Here is a 19,965-nt window from a genome sequence, read left to right as displayed (position 1 = left end):
ACTGTATTAATATTTTGTACCAAATTTGTGACATCTATCAATAGTGATAGGAATTACTTATTTTAAATAAGAATGGTTGCAATGTATTATCTATAAAAAATAGTTTACGGACTTTTTTAAAACTTTTCATGAGGAACAATTAAGTCATACATTATTTGAAAGCCTTTAAGAAACTCGATTGCTTGCGCTCTCTTTTTATAATATTAGTATAGACATGGATTTCTTACAATTCACTGCTTATAAATAATTTATAGTCAAAGGATCATGTTATTTTTTCTTTTTTTTATTCTTGATCTTTAATCTTACACCTAATAGAGTAGAGGCAACTTAAGGTGGCGACCTTAAATTTTCGATCTATGCCATTCCATGCTACGGGGCATTTATAAAGGCCACACATTGCAGTAGTACCTGCGGATGCTGCAGATGCGGCATGTGATGCAGCGGCTGCGGCTGCGGCGCCTGGAGCGCGTGCGGCGGCAGCAGCGGGAAGGCAGCCGCGTCTCCGTTGCGCACGGCGCCCACCACGCCGCCCACGCCCGCGTTGACGCCCACTACTCCGCCGGCGCCTGCGCCGCCTTCCTCCTCCGCGGGCGACGGCTGCCGCGAGCCCGGCGTGCGACTGCAATGTGAAACGCCGGTCAATGGAAATACTTGAAAGCCGTCACAATTTGATTATTGTCAGTGTTTTGACTTACGATTTCTTAGTATTTAATTATATACATTACGTTGGAGGTTTTTTTACAAGAATTCGACAAAAAATGGTTCATTTAAAAATGTTATGTGTATATATGTAAAATATTTAAAAAAATTGAAATATTCTATTTCAAGAAGCTCTTTATTTTAAGGCCACTTAAAAGGTATCTAACTTTACTTATTTCAAAAGTTTTTAATGAGTAGGTATAGAATAATTTTCGTCAATCGGTGATTTTTTAAACATTTTTAAATAAGACTGAAACTTTCTGAAATTTGCAGAACAGAACTTGCAATAATATCTAAATTAAATACATTTTATAATCAAAATAAGATAACTAATAAGATTCATATAAGTAATTACATTTAACAAACAAGTAAGTAAATTACATTAATATAATATTTGAAAAAACTTAAGTCAAAAGACCTTCTTTTATAATTAACAATCAATAATAAAAAAAAATCTTTGTAAATTTATACATCGGCAGCTTTACCGGATGAGTGTTGTTTTTAATAGACTTATAAAATATATTTCTTGTTTATTTTAGGAGACTATGAGATAAAAGCTATAGTGATACATAGCATACGACAAATAAAATTGTTCGCACAATAAATGAAAACGCTGTCAATCAATATAAGTTTTATACGGACACTATCTAAGAAAATCAGCCGACACGATGAATCATACATTAACATAAACAAAATGATAAAAGATTAGAGCGGGGGCTCGCTCCCCGCGCGTGGCATTGACGGAGGCCACGACTAGTGCGCGGTTATTGCCCGCCGCCGGCGACCGCCAGCGACGCTCCAATTTCGCCTTCGCCCGCTTATTGGTGGCTCGCGGAACACTCGCGGTTCGGTCAGACCGCTCGTACAAACTGGTTATCGCGAGAATAAATATATGCCTTTATTATTGTTCGCGAGCGACCTGCTCGATCACCTATTATAGGTTTAATTAATATTGTAAGTGTCGGTCCGCGTCCCTGCCTGACCTCCTATCTATGGAGACAACTTCTCATTGATGAAATATAACCACAGCAACTTATAAACTATGCCATTTAATTAAACGTAAGTTACATATGTAGAAGTGATGTTTACTTGAAAGCCTTGTCGTCCTCCTGTCCGTTGTGCAGTCCGTTGGGCATGGGCGCGTGGTCGTGCATCTCGTGCAGGTCCTTGTCGAAGGGCGAGCCCGCCTTGTCGTCGGCGCGCTCCTCCAGCACCATACCGCGCAGCCCTGACACCACCCCCGCCACCTTCTCACCGCCGCCTGCCACTCCGCCGCCCTCTGCACGATACCATTGTCGTTACACTTATGCTCCCGTATTCGATTTTAACGTTTCGTACTCAATTTAAATAAATAAAACGAATATCAGTCGCATATTTTACCTGTGGGTGATCCACGCAGTACGTACTCGACCATCTTGACGCCGAGGCCGGCGGAGTCGCGCGGGGAAAGGATGCTGCTGGCGTCGCCTCCAAGGAAGGCGACCCCGCGCCGCGTGCCCATCATCGGAACTCCCACGTTGTGTTCCACTGCTGATGTATGACATATATATAAACATTTTTATACAAACAGATGCAATTATTATACTATATTTTTGTTACATTTATGGATTGCGTAAAAAATTAAGAACCTTGAGCGGACCAAGTGGGATCTCGCCACATTTGTTCTGGATTAAGTTGCAACGGCGGAAGATGCGGTGGTCCTTTGCTATCACCCCCAGCGCCGGGACCTTTGTCCCACAATTTTTTTGCAGCAGGTGCAATCTAAAAAAAACAATTAGCATAACTGTTATATGTTTTTAGTGAGTGTTGAGATACATTTTATAACTTCTTTCAACATTAATAGAAATATTATAATTATATATCAATTTAGATAAAATTTTATAATCAAACAGGAAAAATTATAAAATCCTTAGAAATTCTGACACAGTTTTACTCAAAAATTTGATGGCGATAAAGACATCTAAGTTGTAAAATAAACATTTAATCAAAATGCATGATTTAGCATTTATTGCAACAAACAGTTTCCAATTGACAGAGAACTTTGAAGCTAAAAGTGATACTATACTACACTTACTACAAGCTTTGGCAATTTAAGCAAAACTTTCCAACAAAATAAGAAATAAAAATCAGGAATGAAGGTGATGTGGATTGACATATGTAATATGGACTCATATTAGACTTACTAATTGAACAGTGGCTTATAAATCTGAATATCTTTTTTTAAGAATTAAGAATAAGTAAATTGCTATTATTATAACAGTATAATAAAAATTTTCATTTTTTTTAGAAAAACAAACAGACATTACACTGAACGATAAAGCCCAAAAAGATATATTTTGCAAATATGATACTTCTCAAACAAACCACATGAAAAGTTTAAATAAATATTGGTATGGATGATACATTATACCCTGATAAAACAATAAATATATAAATGTGTTATTCAAAAAAAAAAAATACAATTCTCAATACCCATGATTATGGTCTGCCAGAACGTGATCAATTATGATATAGATACACTAAAAGATATCAATTCAAAAACACATTATATATGGTTGTATAGTAACTATTGAAAGAAAATTATTTTGAGCATTATAACACTAAAACACAGTTAAATATGTATATAATAATTTATACATACTTTATTAAATATCAAACGAAGCTACAGTTATCTAATACAAATTAATAATTAAACCGTGTAATAAATTCTGAAAAGTCGTCTTTTATAAAGCATTTCATGTACTTGCATGTAACACAATTTAAACACCTAAAAATAAGCTTTTCCAAAAACACTAAAATTTATTTTATAAAGAAACATATATTTAATCGCTACCACAATAAATTTCAATGATTATTATAGAATTATGAAAAAGAAATATACAACAGCAATTACCAAATTTTAAATAAAATAGACAGTAATAATCTAACATAAATGAAATTCCAGTTATTTGTGTCAAGTACAATAAAAAAAAATTGTTAAGACTGTAGTAACAACAATACAAATAAAGAGGATAAATATATAAACAGTTAAGAGGAAAAAGGAAATAATGGAATCTTTGAGGTTATTTAAATTCCCTTGTACACAATGTTATGTTAGACATACTAAGTTTAACCCCATTATAATGCTTAGTAAATACATAAATAAGAATTTTTAGTTTGTTAGTAATTCATGATATTATTTATTTAAAGCATTTGTCATGACTATCAATAACAAAATTTAAGGTCTGGTGATATTTGGTAATGTGATTCTATGTTAATATTAGAAATTTATATACACTTAAAAAAAGTAGCTGAAACAATTACAGAATGTCAACAAATCATGAATCAACTCTCTGATTTGATTTTAATGAAAACCATTTAAGATTGTTATTTCTAATTTTAAATAACACTGTACCCATAGCAGATGGTAACAATATTATTATAAAAAAACATTGATATTTTTAAATTTAACTTTTTCTGGCGCTTAATATTAAGTTACATTTAGAAAACTAAAGTTTATAACATTAACTCAGTCAAATTCATATGTTTACATTTAGGAATATAAGAAGATTATAAGTTTATTTAATCTGCATCATATATTACAAACAAATGCCTTTGCATTCATGTGATTCTAACCTTAACCAAGATATTTAAGTATTAATTGATATTATATGTTACACTAAATCGATTTTGCAAATATATTTATAAATTATAATGAAATCATTTGATCTCTGTTGCATGTTCCTTGACCTAAGAACAAGGGATCAAGTCCTTTGATAATAAAAATATTATAAGTAATTTTGATAGAATATGACTGGAGACCGATACTTGCTTTTATAAGTTCAACAGAACGTAATATGATATAATGATGACTTAGTATTTTCAGAACCGTTGTCTTAGTGTTTATGTTAGTTTATACACCGGTGAATATAATAATTACGGGGTAGAAATGGCGGACGCCGGTGACAAGTAAACAAAACAAAAACCGACCTGTTGCGTAGAAAAAGGAAGAATTTCCTCATTTCATGACATAAAAGAAACTTTTTATAGCATAAACTAGAATACTAATGTATAAACTTACCATGTCGGGGCCCATATCCTTAACATTAGGTTCGAAAAAAAAGTCACTCAAAGGTTTCATGCGTACAAACCACCTAAAGCTCGCTCATGTATCACAATGAAAGCTTATCGTATGATAGAAAACACTAAACATCGATCACTAGTTTCCGTACGTTATTTACACTAAAATCAACATAAAATAACACATTTCTTACACTAAAACTTTCATAAACAGCAAAATAAAACTGGAAGAACTAAACTCAAAAGTACAATGTTGACTTGTTTCGAACAAAGGACATACGCCGACCACAGCGCCTGCGTTAACTTCCCGAGTACGGGAGCGTCGGACGAAGTGAGGCTTCTCGAAATGTTTAACAGATGGCGCAAAACACAACGCCAAGAATTCAAATCGGCGTTTTACAATTATTTTCTTTGTGCTTGGCTAGAACTTTTTTACACGTTAGTTTTAATGTATAGTTTAGTTTGTATATACAAAATAACATAAATCGTAATCAATAAAATATTTTTCAAGGTAAAATTAGGCATTTAATTAGTTTTAGTAATTACTTATAAGTATAGTAGTCGGTAATGATATTGGCAACAATTTATAATCCGCCACAAGGCATGAAATAATATCGTGGGCTAATATTGCAGATAGATATAAACTAAACATTTAATTGAAATTGATAATGGTAATAGTAACATTAGTAATTGAGAGCCTATTCAAAAAGGGTTTTAAACCTTCCTTTGTAATACATGTATATTATGATGAACTATTTTTTAAATATTAGAGTATATTGAGTATTTAAAACAAAAAAATAAATATGTTAATGTTAAAAAAAGACTACATGACATTTATTATAACACAATTTTATTTAAGGGTTCATTCGTTAAAAAATGCTGTTTTATTAATTCAAATGTGAAATCAAGTATGACAAAGAGAAAAAATAGTGTTTAACTAAACACCAGCAAACAACATTTTTTTATTTTAGGTAAGACTCAGGGTGATATCTTCTATACGTTTTATTGTAATTTATATATTACCAGCTATCTGGCGCGGTCTGACTTGTGTTACATTTGTATTGTAAAAATATATGACCGTCGCTGTTTCATTCTACATGTGTAGTACTACATAGTTTGCCACAGTCACTACTTTGCTACATAGTGTGCCGAGTTTAGCGTGGGAGTTACATAGAGCCTTCCTCAATAAATTGCCTGGTTTATACAAAAATATTATATTCAATTCGAACTAGTAGTTCAACGTAAAAATCTCCAGCATTATAATATATAAATCTCTATTTCTGACATATATATTACAATATATTTATAATGAAATCGAAATTGTAAAGGTAAATTTGAATCATGACCTCGAGATGGCCCAGCAGATATTACAAGACGTGAATCCGAAACAAGGACTTATATTTATTACATTGTTTTAAATAGCAAGTGGTTATGTTGTTTAATTCATAATAATAATTACAACGACCTAATGACTTATCATGTTTACTACCGATTTTTTTATATAAGTATATAATCCGGGCCTAGCACCTCTTACGGACCACCTGTATCGTTGGTCGCGAGTCAGTTTATGTGTTATATTCGTTCAAATATAGTATTAAAGCTTTATATATAGATACATATGTAATCTATATAAAACCCCATGGCAACGATGTTCTTTCCTAATCCCTAATATCTTGCCTATTGCATGTACCTATTATTGTGGAGTACTAACTCTTAAAGAGTTTTACCATACATAGCAGTCAAATGACTATAGACTAATAGATTGAGAAGGTACAAAAATTGTATAAAGGTTGTCATGGAGCTATATTGAATCAGAGGCAAGAAGGCGAAGGATCTTAATAGTAAATAATTATATAAAATTAATTTCACGTATTACTTTAAAATTAGTAGTATATACTTTAAAATTGATTTAATTGCAATCATTTTTTAGTCGGTTTTTATTTTATATTTTTATTAATATAGCATGCCAAAGAAGGTGCAGTTATAAAATTATGGTTTTACATCTATAATATAAAGTAAATATGTATAACAAACAAAAAAGGTTTTTAATAAATAGGTTTACTACTCGTGGTAGGTCCACTGTGAAAGTATTAGAACTGAAATTTGTCCAGGCTTTTGCTGCTAATGCAAACTTAGAATCTATACCGAATTTTATTCGTTTTGAATGAAGTTTTTTTATTTCTCAATATATAAACACAAATAATTGCACGTTGAATGTCCATAAGAATTATTACATACAAAACCCGTGTTATTATTGCAATGTTTAGTAGAATTATTTAAGGCGTTCATTTCAGTTAAACAACGATACAAAATCAACGAAAGATTATCATCAATCGTGGGTTAACGAAGTATTTAGCATATTACATATCTCAATAATTAAATCGCCAAACCTTTGGATGTATGACGGTTTCAATGCATGACTTTTTTTCGTAAACGAAAATATATAATATTATTTAGTTTATTAGTATCGTCTTTTATTATTCTTATGTAGAAAAAAAATGTTATCAATTGTTAGCACGACGGTTAGCGTTTTACTTTCGACTAATAAAATTGTTACGTATTTGTGATCCTTCGAAACAGCTTATATTCTAGGATACGTTTCTTAGTGTTAGCGAAACATAAGACATTATTTAAATGTGTTTCAATCTTATAACAAGCTCTCCGTTTTAGTGTATCGTGTCAACAGAGACGAAAATTATACATTTTCACCTATGTGTAAAAATAGTGTCAATCACGATTCAATTTTTCATACAATATTGCATGCAATATATATAAAGAGTATAGATACATTAACGTTCGTTTCATTTCATAAGTGGAAGATAACAATTACTTATACTTGTAATATAATATAAAACTTCTAAGACTAATATTATTAATATGAAAGTAAATCTGTATTTGAATGGGATGACTACTTAATTAATAATAAATAAAAATGTCCTTGTAATAATAATATGGGCACGACAAAGGCTTTCTTTCTATCATGTTGATCCAGAAGTTTTAAAACACAAACTGCAAATAAAAAGAACAAGGGCTTATCTAACATCTAATACTACAACAAAGTGAAAACTATTAATTCCTTCTCAATTGATATTATATGCTGTGCATCCGAGCTACCCTGATCCTAATTTATATAGACGACCCCAAAAATGTTAAAGTTATTCTATTTCCCGATGATGACTGCACAGTATGGATACTAGAAACGATGGCAAAAAATGCTTGTTTCTTTGCAACTGCAAAGGCATGATATGAATTATAAAAACAAACTAAGCACGTGAAAAGTTGAACCCGCAATCTTGTAAGATTCACGTGTTCTAGTCTCTCGGGTGTCAAAATAAATGAATAATTTATTACATAATATTTTAATAATATAATGCAATGGTTAAAGCTAAATAATTTCAGTCTGCTGTGCCTTGGAAGTACGTAAAGCCGTTGGTCTCGCTCTTGACATCTTTCCGTTTGTTGCGGATTGCCGTCCAATCGAACTGTTTAATGTCTTTGCGCACACACTTGTGTTCTACTAGCGATGCGTCCCGGCTTCGCACGAGGGCAATTTAATAATGAAAACCATGACAAGTAGGATTAGATCATAACGTTTATTTAGAAGTTACGTTATTATTTAGATGTCTCTCCTAAGATTTAGCCAGCGTAAGCCATGTAAGCATATGGAAATATAATTCGACAAAAACGTCGTAGTTCAGCCATTTTGTACAAATTATATACAAAACACTTCCTTGTGTATCGCCCTTTCTTTTAGTGAAAACTGTATCATAATCTGTTAAGTGGTTTAGAAAAACGGAGCGGAGATACAGACTAAGGCACAGCTACTTTGTTTTTCGACTCATGCAGACGGCAACAGTTGCAGCCTCGCTAACGCCACATGGAGTAACCATGTAGACTGAACGCTACCTCGACGCCAACGCCGCACTTTCTTCTGCACTACTCTCGCTTCATTTTGTCATATAACTATATAAATTTAGTATTATATTTCTAACCTGTAACCCCAAACAACACACGTGTCGCATGTTGAACACGCCAAGAAAAAAAGTTTGTTTGCATACTATAAGTACAAAAAATTAAATATTAAATTAGTAAATTCGAACTAAGAAGTGTAATAGAAGATTGTGTGCTCATCTTTTGATACACAGCGAATTCTATAGACTTTATGAAGATCTAAAATTTATTTTTTATGGTATTGACTATAATGCCTTGGTAGCGCAGCGGCGGCGCTGGAGTCGCAGTAGAGTTAAGTCTACATGGCTGCGGCGCCGTATACGAGCCCTTATACTATTTGGAGACGCTCTGCGCTGGTCGTCTTTCTTGAATAGAAGGTTGCGAATAATATCGTTATTCGCAACCTTACATATATCACAATGTGCCCATCCAGTCATTGGTGATTGTATTTAATATTGAAAATCTTTATTTTCATAGTTAACTATGATCCAGCATGAGTAAACTAGTGACGTTACAAGTAGTAAAATGGATAAGGGAATGGTTATTTTCTTATGTGCCAATGTTTACATGTGGACAATGTACTACTACTTAACTAAAGTTAAATATTAATTACATAATGGCAATTTAGAAGTTTTTGGTTCACAAACTATTCAATAAGATGAATAATTATAATAAAATATATAATTATTATACATAACAAACTTTAAAATCTATGTACATAGTAAGATTTGCGACTTTAGTTACACCAAAACAGTGTTTTTTCTTGAAAAGGAAATACATTACAATCTCAGTACAAAATGTCACAAACTAAATTATATTTTTTTTCTTCAATTCAACCTACCTATTTCATAAAAAAAATAACAGATTACATACTGAGTATAGTGCAAAGACTATATACTTAATTCTTGTCGCTCAAACATTCAAAAATATTTCAGTATGTCACATTTTATTCTTTTAAACATGTCATTTATTATATTTTGAAAGCTAAAGATCAGGTTAGTAAGATTACAGTGGTTACTTTACTTCTGCCATGGGACTCATACTAAGTCACCTGACATTAATTTATTGTAAGAGTACTTACTTGTGATAAATACCCCAAAACAGCTGCATAAATATTACAAATGATCATATTTTATTGCAAAATGAAAAAATGCTATGGGTTCTGTTCAACTAAAAATATAGTAGCAAATTAATCATAAGAGCATTATGATCTTTAATTTTTAAACTTTCAAGAATATTTTGACCTCTAGTCACCAGTTCCGAACCCCACACCTACACCATCATCAAACCAGGACCATCAAAAGAACAATAATCATGATATACTTATAATCCTACAAAAAAGAAACCAAAAACCTACAATAATATCAAAACAATATTGCATGTCAATTTTTAATTTTCAGACTAAAAAGAACACCAAAATATATGTGTGTACCTACACTAGACTTAAGCAATGAGATTATGCTTAACTAATTTGTTTGTTAACTTAAACGAACATTATCTGACTGATGTCAATCTATTATAAAAATTAAATTTTTATAAATACAAGAATAACTCACCTGATTTCTAATAGTAGCAACTGGTGTTAGTCCCAATTGGTTTTGTCCTTGCTGTAGAAACTGATTTGTTCCAGGTGCAAGCATACCTGCCTGGCTTAAGTACATAAGATGTTCAGCACTTTTACCGATGCCATTCATAGCCTGTATTGGGTTTCCTGGATGCTGATGAATATCATATAAGCCTTGTTGACCTAGCTGAGGTGCATTTTGTATACCTTGGAGGGGTGGGAGCATCATCGTGTTGTTCTGTAGCGTTAAATTATTACCCAAGGTATGGTTTTGTAATGGTGCCAACTGTGTATGGACCATGTTTGTGGTCAAATGTGCTGGATGACTTCCAATTACAGAAGGATTAATGGCCAAAGTACCGACAGATGAGGCTATAGCCTGATTGATGTACTGCTGCTGGTTAGACTGAGAATTCTTTAATTGCACTGGGCCTTGTTGAATATTATTCATTGTTATTGGTGTAGGATTCTTCCATTTATCTTGGTTCTGAAAAAAAAAACAATAAATGTATTGGTCTTTCTATTCAATTTGTGTAAATATTATTAAATTGTAAAAACAGATTTAAATCCTAAAATCAATTCACGGCCACAAAAAATAAATCACCATTTAACTTAAAAAAAACTTACTATAACTGAATTCTTAAAAATATTGTCAGTATTTATATAAAGTAAGTAATACTAAGAAATATATTTTGGTATATTTTTTTTCTATTGTTTACATGTTATTTTAAAATTTTGCTAAAATTCAAATATTTACTAAGCTACAGTATTGTGTATACAACAAATGTATTAGTAAACAAACCTCCGCAATAGAGTCGTCACCGACAGCCCAGCGTTGTTTCGATGCTAGTGAAGATAATTCTGCTTCCTGGGGTTCGCGCTGGAACACATAATGTACGGCGGCGTCGTCTTGGGCGCGAGTCTGAGCCACTCGCGCTGTCTGCAACGCTGCTTCACCCGCCTCTTCGTCTCCACCAGTGCCCAGCCACTTCATTGGGCTACCGTGAGGCTCGAGCATTCAGTTTCACTATTCTTCAGTCCTTCACAACGGTAAACAGTAAATATCTTATGATCTTCTGTTTATAGATACAATTAGCTTTACTGCTTGTATTATTCGAGTCAAATGTTAATTCGACAGAGTACCATGATCAAAATTACTATGCACAGCTCGTAATATTGAGTACTGAAGCCATTTAAAGACTATAATAGTCTTTTTGTCTTTGTAATGACAGCTACTAGTTTTATCGAAGCACGATGACAGCCGCTTTGAGAATCAAAATATTGCAGGAAACTGCAACGGTCCGTTTCTCAAGATAAACACAAAGGCTATATGTAATAAAGACACCGGCGATTAATATGTAATTTAATTTGTTAAATTATGTATTTGGGTGTTATGTATTATGTACCAATGTACTAACTCCTAGATTATGAGATTTGTCGGCGTCGAAGACTGAATCGAATAAACACTCAAAATATTACACTATTCACACAATTTCTAAACAAAACGACCACAAATATAATTACTATATGTACACAGGACTATTTACAATGTACAATTTTTACAAAAAACCCGGATTATGCCATTGGCTACCGTCGATACTTCCCGATTTAAAAAAGACTACAAACATCCTTCACAGCCTATCCGCCATAGTCGGTCGGGCAGATGCGATGCGCGCGCAACGCGCAAAGTTATACTATAAACATAAATAAATACAGCTAACGTTCCTTTATATGTACAAATTTATAGATGGATATAATATTTATTTTATATATTATTGATTAAAAAAACTCTTATAATCATTGTAATCTTTAGTTAAAAACAGTATATAACTAGGTAAAAAAATATATTTAACTTTAGGTGTAGGATATAAATTTCCTTTTTAAATAAAAATTTCATTCAGGATATTTAGGACATTAATTTAATTTAAAATATAAAAAGTAAAATTATCGCAGTTTATAGCAATTTCCATAATTGAATATAATCTTATTAGTGAAATTAATATCGTAAACATGAAATGGAATTGTTAACGCCACAGAATAAAATTTGTTCAAAAGTTAAGTCAACTCTACACGTATTTCATAGTCATACTAACAGAACTAGTAGGAAGGATCTAAACCAGCGATATTTCAACTTTTCTTTATAGGGGCCACAAACACGTGGTGACCAAGGTGTCGCGGGCCGCAAACAAAAAACTTTTTTTCACGATAGCTACAAATTAAATTAAACAACTATGAACGGATTTATCACATATTTTTTTAATTTTTTTTTATCATTTCATGATGTTTCAAACACTTTGCAGCGTACGTCACAAGCAGTTGCTTAAAACGGGGAACGCGTAACGCATTTTTCAAGCGTTAAAAAAAAGGGAGGCCAATCCCGTCACGGTAGCATGCGCAAGCGATCCCGTGGCGCTCCTCATTAAGACGGAAAGGGTACCGCTGTTTTTTTAGTGGGTATTCCGATGTATTTCCAGCGTTAAAAAAAGGCGGGCCAACCAGAAAAGCCCGGCCGGCCGCAGGTTGAGATTCTAATCCGAAAGTCTAAACTAAGGATAGAGAATAAGATTTAGATACCAAAAATGATATTGACTCATGTAAAAGTACATTATAGATGTAACTTTCTATCTTTATTGAGGCTATTTTTACTAAGGTTGCATTTCGTAAATTAGTTGCTAGTAGTTCATTTACACTAACTTTAACAAAGCATTTGATAAGGTTTCCCTCTTATATATATTTTTAAATAAATTGTAAAAATATCACAAGGAACAGTGAACAATAGTAGTTAAAAATAATAATAGTATGACTGTTAATAGCAGTTAAAAGTTTTGTATTTTATATTTCACTTAAGACTATCTAGTGTCTCATTTAGGGACCTATTGTATTTAACATATTCGTTAAGGATACAGAGGACTGCTTTCATTAACTGCTTTATTTATTCAATTAAGTACCTGTTTTGTTACTAATAACATGATCCTAAGGCTAACAAATATCTTGATTTAGATGTGATGATTTGGGATCTAAGTTATTTTTCCATGACTCGTTTAAACTAAGACTATTTTAGGTAACTGTAATGAGTTAAAAAACCCAAAATACATAATTATTTTGAAAGCCCCTTGTACATGAAAATGGTGGAATAAAGTATTAGTAGCACTATATGTTCCATACAACACATTTACAATACCTTAATATATTATATTTACAAAAAAATACAACTATCCAGAAATATTTCATGTAATAAAATGAGAGTAGCCTCTCAAAAATAGCAAACTATTTTATGTAGATTCACTTTTTATTCTATTTATTGTTTTTAATAAATGCACATGCAACTTTCATGAAGCTTGTATTTATATTGCAGAGCATGAAACGAATAACAATCACAAATAAGCACATGAAAAAACCAAGGTAGGGATTTAAAAGTGCAATAAATACTAAGATAATATTACAATTTCTTTATTTTTACCATAACTGTAAGCTTAATCTATATTGGCTTAATCTTAAAATGCAAACCAATAAGTGAAAATACAAGACATTTAAGATCTTGCACCAAGTAGTAGAAACAGCGTAGACCTTCAGGATCACGAGACTGATTGACATCAACTAAGGAGCCAGTCTTGGATGTTGTGAAAGAGATGTGTTCTTCACCTATAACTATTTCAAGCTCCTGAAGATAAAGAATAATAAATTAAGTTATGTAAATTAGACCATTCAAACAAAAACAATAAAACATAAAATGTAAGTAAAGATGCAATCAATTATTTAAACTTTTATATTATATAATAATAATATCTTGTGACATTATTCACACATGGGCATCTGATCCTAAACTAAGCAGAGCTTGTACTATGGAAACCATACAACTCATATATTACATATACTACTTTTCTTTTGTAAATACATACTTATATAGATAATTACACATAGACTCAGGACAAACATGCATGTTCATGCACAAAAAGTTTGTCCTGAGTAGGAATCGAACCCACAACCTTTGGCGTGAAAGGCAAGTATCTACCAATTATGCCAACTGGCTTGTCAAAGCACCAATTTTAGAACTTAGTCTTACAATTTTATAGCTTTTATAAGTCCCTGATCAAAGGCAACTTTGGCTACCAGAAACAGACATGTGATATGAACAGTAAGGATAAATGTAAAAATTGGGATTCAAAAAACATACATAAACTTGTTTTATTGAATAATCTCATATGTTTTAACCACCTATAATATGTTTTTTAAACCATACATATATATATATATATATACATATATACATATATATAACTCAGAAAAATTAATTTATTTCTGAATGACTTATGAAATCTGTGATTTATTTTTATTTTACCAACAACTATTTTTCATATACTCACATAATAATATGGTTCGTCACGGTTTTTGCTTCTTGGTATTCTAAATTATATTAACTTTTATTTTATAAGCAATTTTTATACCTCATTTACCATGCAGTGATGTTAACTTTCTAACATTATAAAAAGTAAACTTACTTGTCTGCCAACACGATCAGGTTGAGGCCATAAGCGATCATCTTCGTGCATTATCTCAGAATCAACTATAATTCTTTTTAATTCATCCATCACGCATGGATGCACATACGCTTCCTTCCGTATCATAGTATCGTTCTTGTAATTTGAATTATTGGCATATCTCAATTTACCATCCGGCCGAAATTCAAACTCAAGAAATTCATGTCCAAATTTTCCCTTGTGGCCTACATAATATCGTATGTAGAAGTCAGAAGACATTGTTGTGCTTGTCGTAGCAATTTTAACAATTATAGAACACGTTAATGCTATAAATTTATTTAAATGTTTTATTCTCAAACCTTAAACAAACACGTTTTAATTCGGCAGCACCACATTGAAAAATTGAGAATTTATGAAAAACGACGCCGACTTCAGACGCTTTAGCTTCAAATTCAATGACATTGGCATTTGAGAATTGAGATTTCAATTGCAATAGAAAATATCCTTACCATAATCAAAAATAGAAGTTTATATTATATGGATTATTTATTTATGTATTTATGATCAAATGATTTATATTTTATTATGTTATTACTTATCGAATAAAGTTTTTAATAATAACATGTTTATAAGCTTGGTTTTATTATTACAGATCATTTCTTAAATTTCTTTATTTAAATAATACCAGTAGGTTAAGAGAGTATAACTTAACAATTTCATGCATTAAACAAAGATTATATTTAAACTTTAAATTATTCTACAATTATATCCATTCTTTTTTATTAGTACTTTTTAAGATTACTACAATTCGTAATTTTAAAAATAGTTGTCATTTTGTTCTTAAGAAAACGTTTTTCTTTTGTTTACGTGTTGCTTTGGTGCCACGACTCTGTTAAACGTATAGTTTTAAGTATAATAAAAATAATATTATTGTGAGGAGTTTCAAGAATGTTTTCTGATTAGTAAATAAAAGGACAAATTACATATAGGGTTGCTTTGTTTTTAAAAAGGGTGCCTTTAGCGGACCGCTAGTCTATTGAAAAAAATTATTAATGTTTCCGAAAGATTATTTATTAATTACGTTGTATTTTAAAAACTTTCGAAGAAAATATTATTATTTACGATTAAGTGTAATATTTTATCAGCTTGCGCGAAAAAACCATTCTCAACATAAATTAAAAATAGACAATAATTCATAGACAACGGAGCAATAGAGGTTTCATTAATTTCACCCGTCAAAATAATCTTTTCTTTCTGACCCAGCCAATATGGGTGAGTACATTGCGAGAATTTTAAAATATATCGAGTAAAATCTTTTTGATGTGAGATGAGTTTATGTTTTATTAATGTGATATTAATAGTACGTCATTCGTGTGTGTTAAATATACATATATTTTTTAAGTTTCCCTTTTAAAAGTGTTAGTGATTTTTCTAGTCAATACATTGTGCATTCGAAGTAATTTGTGTAACACATCTTAACTGCTATGCAGGTATCAGTCGTGATCATTGGCATAAACGAAGAGCTACTGGCGGCAAACGCGCGCCGATCCGTAAGAAGAGGAAGTATGAGTTAGGTCGCCCGGCTGCCAACACCAAGGTAAAAGGAACAAGTTATAACCTCAATTAGGGCTTAAATGACCAAAGACATGTATAATATATATTGTTATTATTGATATTAACTTCTTTGTAATTGTTCCTATTTCAGCTTGGCTCACAACGTATTCACTTAGTGCGTGCTCGTGGTGGTAATGTTAAGTACCGTGCTTTACGCCTCGACACTGGAAACATTTCATGGGGTTCGGAATGTAAGTAATAATACAGTTACTTATTATTCACATGCTTATCTTTTTATTCACATTCATCATTTTGACCTATAAAGTAGTTTTGTCATGAGTATGAGTAGTGATTTTTGTATTGCAATTGAATATTAATTTCAAGTAATCATGTGTATTCTCTCTCACAATACAGTTTTTTTCAGGTTCCACCCGCAAAACTCGCATCATCGATGTTGTATACAATGCCTCTAACAATGAGTTGGTTCGTACAAAGACATTGGTAAAGAATGCCATTGTTGTTGTTGACGCCACACCATTCCGGCAATGGTATGAGTCTCATTACCTTCTGCCGCTTGGTAGAAAGAAGGGTGCCAAGTTGGTAAGTAATAGTTTTGATTCTTTGTCGTGTATAAATTATATGATTTTATTAAAAAGTAATGATGAACTTTGCGTGTCAAATGAATAAAATGATTACTTGCTTTGATCTGATAAGACACAACTTTAACGTGACAGTTTCCTTGTAAGTATACAAATTTAAAACAAGTTTCTTATTATGAACTGAATTGTAGACTGAAGCTGAGGAAGCTATCATCAATAAGAAGCGCAGTAAGAAAACTGCTAAGAAGTATTTGGCAAGACAGCGTCTGTCAAAGGTTGAAGCTGCTCTCGAGGAGCAGTTCCACACTGGACGTTTATTAGGTATGTGCAGATTATTGACCTTAAAGAAAATCTTTTTAATATCAGATTTATCAAATCATTTACTTTGTTGATTTATTTCGTTATAACTTATTTATTATTATCAATATGTACTATATTTACATTATTTAAAGTATATTCTATAATTCAAATTTTATTAGATAATATGCAATAGTAACATGTACATGTGATATTAAGTTTTTATTGTTATGATCTGTGATGTTTTTTTTTTAAATCTAATATATTTATATTATAAAAATATTATAATATGCAAATAAATAAATTTTTATTATTTTTAATTAAATGATGATATCGAGAAGTTTTGAGCCTGCACAATGAATGGGTACCGTTTTGGGAACCATTTAGCAGGTGGATGATCTCTGTCATAGTTACTCTGATAATTATTTCACGAAATCTATTTAAATACTATATATGTTACTGTTTTAAATCATATTGTTTAAATTTATTACAGCATGCATAGCAAGCAGGCCAGGCCAGTGTGGGCGGGCTGACGGCTATGTGCTTGAAGGAAAGGAATTGGAGTTCTACCTAAGAAAGATCAAATCCAAGAGGGCGAAGTAGAAAGTGTAATGTAAAAATAAATACAAAAAACTATTATTCTCTTTTATTACTTATGGTTATGTTTTTAACATAACATTATCTAGTATTGACAAAATCTAAACTGCAATATTATAGTTAAAAGATGTTGAATATAATAGAATTTTTGAACAGTGAATACCGATATTAGAAATGTGGAAGTAACTGTCTAAATTTATCAAACTCATGGCTCAAGTACGATCTATTTCTCAAAGAGAGAAGACCTTAGCCCAGCAGTACTACATTCACAGGCTGTTAAAACCCAAAACTCTTATGTTCATCAGAATAGAAACAACAATGTTGGTTATTTTATGAAACTTGCCTTTTTGAATAATATTTTTGGTATTAGTAATGTAATGTTTGAGCACAAATTCACTTATTATAATATTTTAAATTATGCTAAGTAACAAAATTCAATTACACTTATTAAATGTTCCTTTTTCCGCCCAAATCCCCCGTTTTCGGCCCAAATCAAAGAAATATACTTTTGCACTAACTGTGCACGCGGTTTAACCGCGTATAACTTAAAAGAATCACTAAGAGCAGACTTATAATATTTTAGTATACACAACTTTTTGGTTTTATTTTTGTGGGATGTTAGTATTTATTCGGTTTTTGCAGCACCTGTATTTAGATAGGGCAACATACAATTGGAATCATTTATGAGAAAAACATCATTCCCTTAAATCTATTCCACCATACTTACAAGTCTTTCCCTGTGCTTTATTTATTGTGATTGCGATACTTCACAGGAAATTGTATCCTTTTAAAATTAAAACGTAAATCTGTTTTTATATATATTTTTATCTTTTAATAATTACTTATTATCAACTAAATGACTAACTGGTTCATTTTTCGCCCAGAGAATCTGAATTGCTATTCCAAGGGGAAATTCAGCTAGCATTCTTGCCACCATTCCACGCGGTCACGATTTGTACTATCTTTAATTTTTATTTGTATTCATTTAAGGTTGAAGTAAAGCCCTGTCAAAAGTAACCGAATAAGTATAAATTTAACACGACCATGAGAAAAAAAAAACGCGGCAACGATATGTAATACCTACATAACCTATAAACCTTAACATACAAAGTTATTTACAAACCGAAAATAAATACGTATGTATGTATTAGTATTTTCAAACAACCTACTCAACTACCCGTTGCATCCAGTAATACAAAAGTACTAAAAACTGTCTTATGATTATTAACTGTCTTATGATTATTATCGGTCTTATCTCGATATCTTTCATAAGAATTTATATTTTAAAAAACGACTGCAAATAATGCATTATTTTAGAACAAATTTGATAACCATACAAAAGGTTAAGTCAACCTTAAAGGACATATATCTCTACGCATGGGTGAGTTAACCGACATATACCAGTATAAGCTGAACCCTTTTTAATATGATTGACGATATAGATCTGAGTTCAACTTACATTGGAAGGCTAAATCTCTGAAACAGTCAATTTTTTAACTTTGTTTTTTCCTATAAACTTCAATCATCATCATTTTACAAACTATCATTTTTAGGTAGCTAAAGGTTTAGCCCATTCAACCGATTTAAAGCAATTTTATCGAATACATGTTCGACGTGATTCTTTAAATTGGCATAACTTTATTATTTATGAACCCATTGAAATAAAACAAACATTAAATTTTAAGTGAAGTTAGCCACAATACATCAGTGAAAACCGCACTCAAATCATAATAAATACGAAAGTCGACTATACTCTTAGTTATAAGATATATAATTATAAGTACTAAAACTGATGATGTCTGGATTGAAAAAAATCCACATAAAGACCGGCTGACATCAATTTTGTTTGCTGATTCTTAGATTACAGGCACTATGAGTAAGTAAAATCATACTAATATATCAATTGAAAAATTACTAGTTTCTGATTTATTCCTTTGTATTAACCCAACTACCCATCTGGATGCCAAATTTGAACTTTCTAGGTCATCTGGAACTGGATTAGAGTTTTGATCTAAAGGTCAGTCAGTCAGTGACAAAAATAACGATTTTTGGACGTTAACATCTAAATAATCGTTTGAGGTATGTTTATGAAATTTGAAGCACAGATGTTTCTTCTGTGCTGAAGTCTTAATATATGAGCCAAATTTGAAATATTTATGTGAAATAG

At 31.6% G+C, this 19,965-nt stretch overlaps 3 protein-coding genes across 5 annotated transcripts in view; 1 reads left to right on the top strand and 2 right to left on the bottom strand.

Annotated features, from left to right (window-relative positions):
• The window catches only part of LOC126773841 (maternal protein pumilio), a 67,503-nt gene extending 55,555 nt beyond the window's left edge, over window positions 1-11,948 (bottom strand). The window contains exons 1-7 of one of the 3 annotated variants that reach the window (XM_050495052.1): window positions 11,692-11,948; window positions 11,076-11,313; window positions 10,266-10,760; window positions 2,328-2,460; window positions 2,080-2,229; window positions 1,789-1,978; window positions 409-619 (exon numbers count right to left, since the gene is read on the bottom strand). In XM_050495052.1, coding sequence (XP_050351009.1) covers window positions 409-619; window positions 1,789-1,978; window positions 2,080-2,229; window positions 2,328-2,460; window positions 10,266-10,760; window positions 11,076-11,291 — 1,395 coding nt within the window. In that variant the 5' untranslated portion in view covers window positions 11,292-11,313; window positions 11,692-11,948. Of the gene's footprint in view, window positions 1-408; window positions 620-1,788; window positions 1,979-2,079; window positions 2,230-2,327; window positions 2,461-4,759; window positions 5,000-10,265; window positions 10,761-11,075 lie in introns of those variants that run through there. The other 2 variants (XM_050495060.1, XM_050495068.1) reach the window with 2 other exon arrangements.
• Window positions 11,949-13,707: 1,759 nt separating this feature from the next.
• LOC126773966 (protein mago nashi homolog) lies at window positions 13,708-15,206 on the bottom strand. The gene is made up of 2 exons (XM_050495235.1): window positions 14,773-15,206; window positions 13,708-13,934 (listed from the first exon to the last, which is right to left on the bottom strand). The coding sequence occupies exons 1-2, from the start codon at window positions 15,028-15,030 to the stop codon at window positions 13,752-13,754; spliced, it is 441 nt and encodes a 146-aa protein (XP_050351192.1). The 5' UTR covers window positions 15,031-15,206; the 3' UTR covers window positions 13,708-13,751.
• Window positions 15,207-15,893: 687 nt separating this feature from the next.
• On the top strand, window positions 15,894-17,837 carry LOC126773949 (40S ribosomal protein S8). Its single transcript, XM_050495213.1, has 6 exons — window positions 15,894-16,023; window positions 16,242-16,348; window positions 16,457-16,556; window positions 16,730-16,905; window positions 17,096-17,225; window positions 17,695-17,837. Exons 1-6 carry the CDS (start codon window positions 16,020-16,022, stop codon window positions 17,802-17,804), a joined length of 627 nt encoding a protein of 208 aa, XP_050351170.1. The 5' UTR covers window positions 15,894-16,019; the 3' UTR covers window positions 17,805-17,837.
• Window positions 17,838-19,965: the final 2,128 nt, after the last annotated feature.

Source organism: Nymphalis io, chromosome 2 (assembly GCF_905147045.1).
Source record: "Nymphalis io chromosome 2, ilAglIoxx1.1, whole genome shotgun sequence".
Lineage (NCBI taxonomy): Eukaryota > Metazoa > Arthropoda > Insecta > Lepidoptera > Nymphalidae > Nymphalis > Nymphalis io.
The sequence above is the reverse complement of the archived record's forward strand: the minus strand, read 5'-3'. Positions and strand labels throughout refer to the sequence as shown.

What these genes read in the sequence shown, in the direction of transcription:
- LOC126773966 (XM_050495235.1), bottom strand. Translation starts at nt 15,030, where the DNA reads ATGTCTTCTGACTTCTACATACGATATTATGTAGGCCACAAGGGAAAA. An exon ending in CTGATCGTGTTGGCAGACAA is followed by an intron (nt 13,935 to 14,772) that starts GTAAGTTTACTT and finishes CTTTATCTTCAG; the next exon opens with GAGCTTGAAATAGTTATAGG.
- LOC126773949 (XM_050495213.1), top strand. An exon ending in GCCCGGCTGCCAACACCAAG is followed by an intron (nt 16,349 to 16,456) that starts GTAAAAGGAACA and finishes TTCCTATTTCAG; the next exon opens with CTTGGCTCACAACGTATTCA. An exon ending in GAAAGAAGGGTGCCAAGTTG is followed by an intron (nt 16,906 to 17,095) that starts GTAAGTAATAGT and finishes ACTGAATTGTAG; the next exon opens with ACTGAAGCTGAGGAAGCTAT.